Genomic DNA, 4,854 nt, shown 5'->3' with positions numbered 1-4,854 from the left:
AAATAGCCTGGTAAACCCCTCCCTCCGGATATCTCATTTCCATTGAGATTTCCGGAAGGGGGGGGGTTACCAGGCTAAACCTGGTCCGGACCAGGCTAACTTCACAGCTAAATTTCCATGGTAACTTAATGTGGCATTGCTTTCATGAAACCGAGTCATGGATAAACATATCCAGGGTTAACTGGCTAAATTAATCTGGCAAGATAATTTAGCTTTCATGAAACCGATTCATGGCTGATCCTGGATAAATGAAGCCAGGATAGCTGTTAAATCCAGGCTTAATCCCCAATCTAGGTTTCGTGAAACAGGCCCCTGGCTGTCTTGAGCCATAGATCCGACCTGCCCATATGAGTTCACATGCATACATGGGACTGGCTGTTTTCAAACTCGGCACACATCAACAAGGACTCGAGGGAGTGTGGTGCCCGCCGCCGAGTTGTATTGTATATAAGATATCGGATCATATGAATATCCAGTTGTCCAGACTGAGCCTCCGATCCAACCAATTGCCAATATGCCCATATATGGGCATGCCAATATACAGGGTATGTCCATATGCTAATGACGTCAGGGATCTCTTCTATATGGGCTTAAAAGGGACATGGACTGACAGATACAGATATCTCCATATATGGGCATAAAAGGGACACAGTTAGAAAGACAGGTAGAGGGTGGGTCTGTGGGTGGGCCTGCGGACCACGTCTTCACGATCATGTCAGTATAAGTCAACCATAACCATAATAAGGAGTCCCCAATGCAGCTTCCATGCAAATATGGAGTGTATTGTCCACTGTATTAATATACCACTCCCCTTCACACTTTCTGTCAGGGTGTTTCCAGTGGTGTAAAGTGACTTAGTATATTTGCTCAAGTACTGTACTTAAGTACAATTTTGAGGTACTTTTACTTTACTGGAGTTTTTCCAATTGTCAATACTTTTACTTCTACTCCACTACATCTCAGAGGCAAACATTTTACTTTTACTACACTACAATTATTTGAAAAAATGTGTAGTTACTTTGCAGATATAAATTATTACATTATAAAATGTAATAATAAAATAATAAAATACATTAACCACTTTAGCCCTATTTTATACCTTGGCTATTTGAAAATAGCCGATCTACAAGCTCACAACGCGTTGCATCGCGACGCATTGTGAGCTTGTAGATCTGCTATTTTCAAAAAATTTTGCACTTTTACTTTCGCTACTTTAAGTACATTTTGATACCAATACTTCTGTACTTTTACTCAAGTACATTTTGAATTCCGGACTTTTACTTGTAACAGAGTACTTCTACATTGCAGCAGGGCCGCATTAACCGTGGAACTTAGTGGAACTTGTGTTCCACGGCCCGCAGCCTGCAGGGCCCTGTGAGAATGATAGACAGTTTAGACACTGTAGTTATAGCAGAAACAGACTGTTGGAAAGGCTGTGCTGTGCCCTGTGTCTGTGCAGTGTGACTGTCAACGCCGCTCGTGCTGGCGGTGGCACGTGCACCGAACGCACGTGCGGTGCGCGTTCATTCGCTGGGCGCGTGAACGCACCCGATATTTTCCGATTAATGTTGAGGGGGGGCCTTTGATTTTGTGTTGTTCCACGGCCCTGAGGGGTCTTAATGCGGCCCTGCATTGCAGTATTGATACTTTTACTTAAGTAAAACATTTGAGTACTGTTTCTACACTTGACACAAATGCAGGAAAACTCAAACGGACTCCAACAGACGGTCTTTAATCTCCAGTCCTATCACAACACAGGCCGGCAAAACTGACAGCAAACACACAGGTGACAGAACTGAGGGTCCAACCCATAGACATATAAAGGTAGACGCCACTTCCGGCTCTGAGGCAGCTGTATTTCGGGCGCCATTTTAGAGAAGGCAAGCATCCGCGTGCGTCACAGAAGGGGACGTTTGGTAGGCCAATCAGAGGCAGGTGGGGGCGGGTCTTTTCGTAACCCAGCCCTTAACTAGTCAGTTAGACGCGCTGTGATTGGCCAGTGGTCAACGCACCGTGATTGGCCAGTAGTCACTTTGAGTGGCAGCTTGCCTCCTATGGCGGCCGCCAGAGCCTTGTATTGCGATACAGGTCACTCCAATGAACTGCAGAGGCCAATGAGGTATCTAGGTTTCTATATCTATGGTCCAACCAACACTTACTGCATCAAACTGGCATAATATACCCAGGGGACTAACCAGACACAGGTGAAACACAGGTTTGTGTATGATTATGTCCGAGTCATAATGATGGGCCAGTGGCTTGAAACGTATTAACTTTATAAAACGTATTAAGAGCTTGTGACTAAATAATAACTACATTGTATCCACTGGAAAACAGGCTCTCTTTTTTCCATATCCTGAAAGGTTACGGCTTTGGACAAGTTTTCCACCCGACATAAACGACACATCATTTCAACCATGTCTTTTTTTTTGTTTTACATGTAATCCAACATTTCTGTCTCCATCTCATTCTCACTTTCTTCTGATGGCTGGAATTCATCATCTTCATCTTCCTCCTCATCAGGCTGCTCGCTGTCAAACTCTCGGCGCGCTAAGCCTCCGCGTCTGCGCCTCAGTGGGACAGCTGACGATGGTCCCTGGGTTCGGACGAGCTTCTCGATCGTGGCTGATATGATATCTCTCAGTTTGTCTGTGGTGTGAGGCAGGCACCAGCCATCTTTCTCATCACAGTCCTTCTCCTTTCCGTCGTTCTGCTTAATAACGTCCCTTATGCTTTCCACATCCAGGTCGCACAGCTGGTAAAACATCTGTCGGTGAGGAGGAAACATACCCTCTCTGAAAATGTAGATGGAATCCTTTTGTTGGTAGCCCGGCGCCGGCTGACGGCTGGTACTGGGACCATCCTGACACGGAATGTCCATCACGCTAGCTGGTTGAGGAAGGGTTTTGTTGAACGAGTTGGGCAGAGTGTAGACAAGTGTGCTCCTCTTGGTTTTCACTGGTATGTCACTCGAATATCCATGTTTGGGACTGTAGCGGATCCTGAAGTCAAGTAGTTGGTATCTTTTGGATTCAGGGCTCTTTCGGGGGTCATATCCCAGCCTCACCCACAGAGTCCTCCAGGGTCCTGTCACCATATAGTAGGCACATACGGGCAGAAGCATTTTCATCTTCTCAGGGTGAACGTCTAAGTTGGCCTTGATCGCATTCCTGGACCAGATGGGACGGCTCTCAAACATCTTCTTCAGCCGTTCTTCAGCCTGTTGGTCACTGTCTTTCCGACACAACCTTTCCCAGTTGACCTGTGCGGCCTCCATGCACACGGAGGGCACAGTCTGGTCAGCGAAAGAGACAAAAATGGCATTGTGGGGCCGGCGGGCTCGATTCAAACCGATGAGGTTCTCCCTGGTGACGGGGACTTGGTTGTGGTTGCTGTCAGGACGGTAGAAGTAATCGATGGGGTTGTCCACACGCGAGAAGATGGGCGGGGGAAGGAAGACAGGTGTCGGCTGTTCAAAGAATTCTTGATTCTCTGATTTGCGCAGGACGATCTTGTCATACAGAGATGTGTGCTCTCCATCTTCTGAATGCACAGCAAGACACTGAAAGTCAGCCATTCCTTGGAATTTGTATGTAGTTCCAATGACCCCCAGTATGTCCATCTGGATGCGACTGTCCACAGGGTCCTTCTTGCGTGTCCGTCTCCGCACTCTGAGTAACAGGTTACTGGATGGGAAACGGTTTCCACACAGAGAATGACAGAACGGGTCCTGAGGTCGGTAGCGCATTTCAAGTCGTCTGTTGGGGTCAGCATATGTCTTTGACAAGCCTCGTTCCCCTCCAATAGTTTCGAGCATTCTGTCCACATTGGAGACAACAGCTGGATACTGGACACAGACCAGGTTACTGTTCGCAATATCCACAATGGATGAACTACCGGCTCCACAGATCGGTTTCCTGTCTACAATGTCCACAGTGGATGAACCAGGGACAGGGAAGTGACTGTCTGTCAGTGTCAGTTCTTTCAACGTGAACCTCGACTTGGAATCCCTGCAATGTGCCATTATGATCCTACTCATACAGATGTATTAACACTTTAACGAAACCTCAAATTAATCATGCAGATGAATGGACATTTAAAGCAAACAGCATGCCGTTAAGGCCAAAGAGCACATGCAACAAAGACCCAATTCTACCGCCAAATGTGAGTTCTGACACTTAGTTTTGACATAAATCATCAACTATGTATGTCCTCTGTATGCACGTATATTCCCAACCCCATATTTGGGCAAGAGTGATGACATATTGATGATGCCATGAAGTCATAACAACCTTCACAAACTGCACAAATAGTAACTTGCGATCCATAGCTAAAGATCAAACAGGGAAGCCACCCCATTATTGCACCACTTACCACACAAGGAGGATAAGTTCTGTTGTTGCCCCCTGTGTATGACTATATATATAGAAAAGACGTACCCATATATAGACAATAGACATGGATTATCTATATAAAATCTACAAATCTCTGAAGAATCATTACACCAACTTAGCTTCAATATTAGGTTTGGTTTAGCAAGTGTATGGTCTACCCGATACTATGGACAGCTCCCAAGACCATATTTTAGATTCTGCCTCCAAGGACAGTTTCATTGGGAGTTACTATGATCTGCCCGACAGGATAACATTGAACCAACAAAGACCCAGTCTGCGGCTGTCCCGAGCTTTGTCTGATCCTGACAGCAAAGCCGTCATTGAGGCAATGATGAAACTTCAGGAGAAGATTACACGGAACCAAGCTCCCACGTCCGTGACGGGCAACTCTAACATGAAAACGCTGGGCTCTCAGCTGCAATTTGCGTTGGAGCGCTGTCAGGTCCTCGAGAAGAAATTG

General features: G+C 46.2%; 1 protein-coding gene across 1 annotated transcript; it reads right to left on the bottom strand.

The window, feature by feature from the left end:
* Positions 1–2,434: 2,434 nt before the first annotated feature.
* LOC308076001 (general transcription factor 3C polypeptide 5-like) lies at positions 2,435–3,817 on the bottom strand (the record flags this gene model as incomplete). The annotated part of the gene is made up of 1 exon (XM_080416052.1): positions 2,435–3,817. One exon carries the CDS (start codon positions 3,815–3,817, stop codon positions 2,435–2,437), a length of 1,383 nt encoding a protein of 460 aa, XP_080272178.1.
* Between the last annotated feature and the right edge of the window lie 1,037 nt (positions 3,818–4,854).

The sequence above is a fragment of the Gymnoscopelus braueri genome (genome assembly GCF_963280865.1).
Source record: "Gymnoscopelus braueri genome assembly, chromosome: 20".
Lineage (NCBI taxonomy): Eukaryota > Metazoa > Chordata > Actinopteri > Myctophiformes > Myctophidae > Gymnoscopelus > Gymnoscopelus braueri.
The sequence above is the reverse complement of the archived record's forward strand: the minus strand, read 5'-3'. Positions and strand labels throughout refer to the sequence as shown.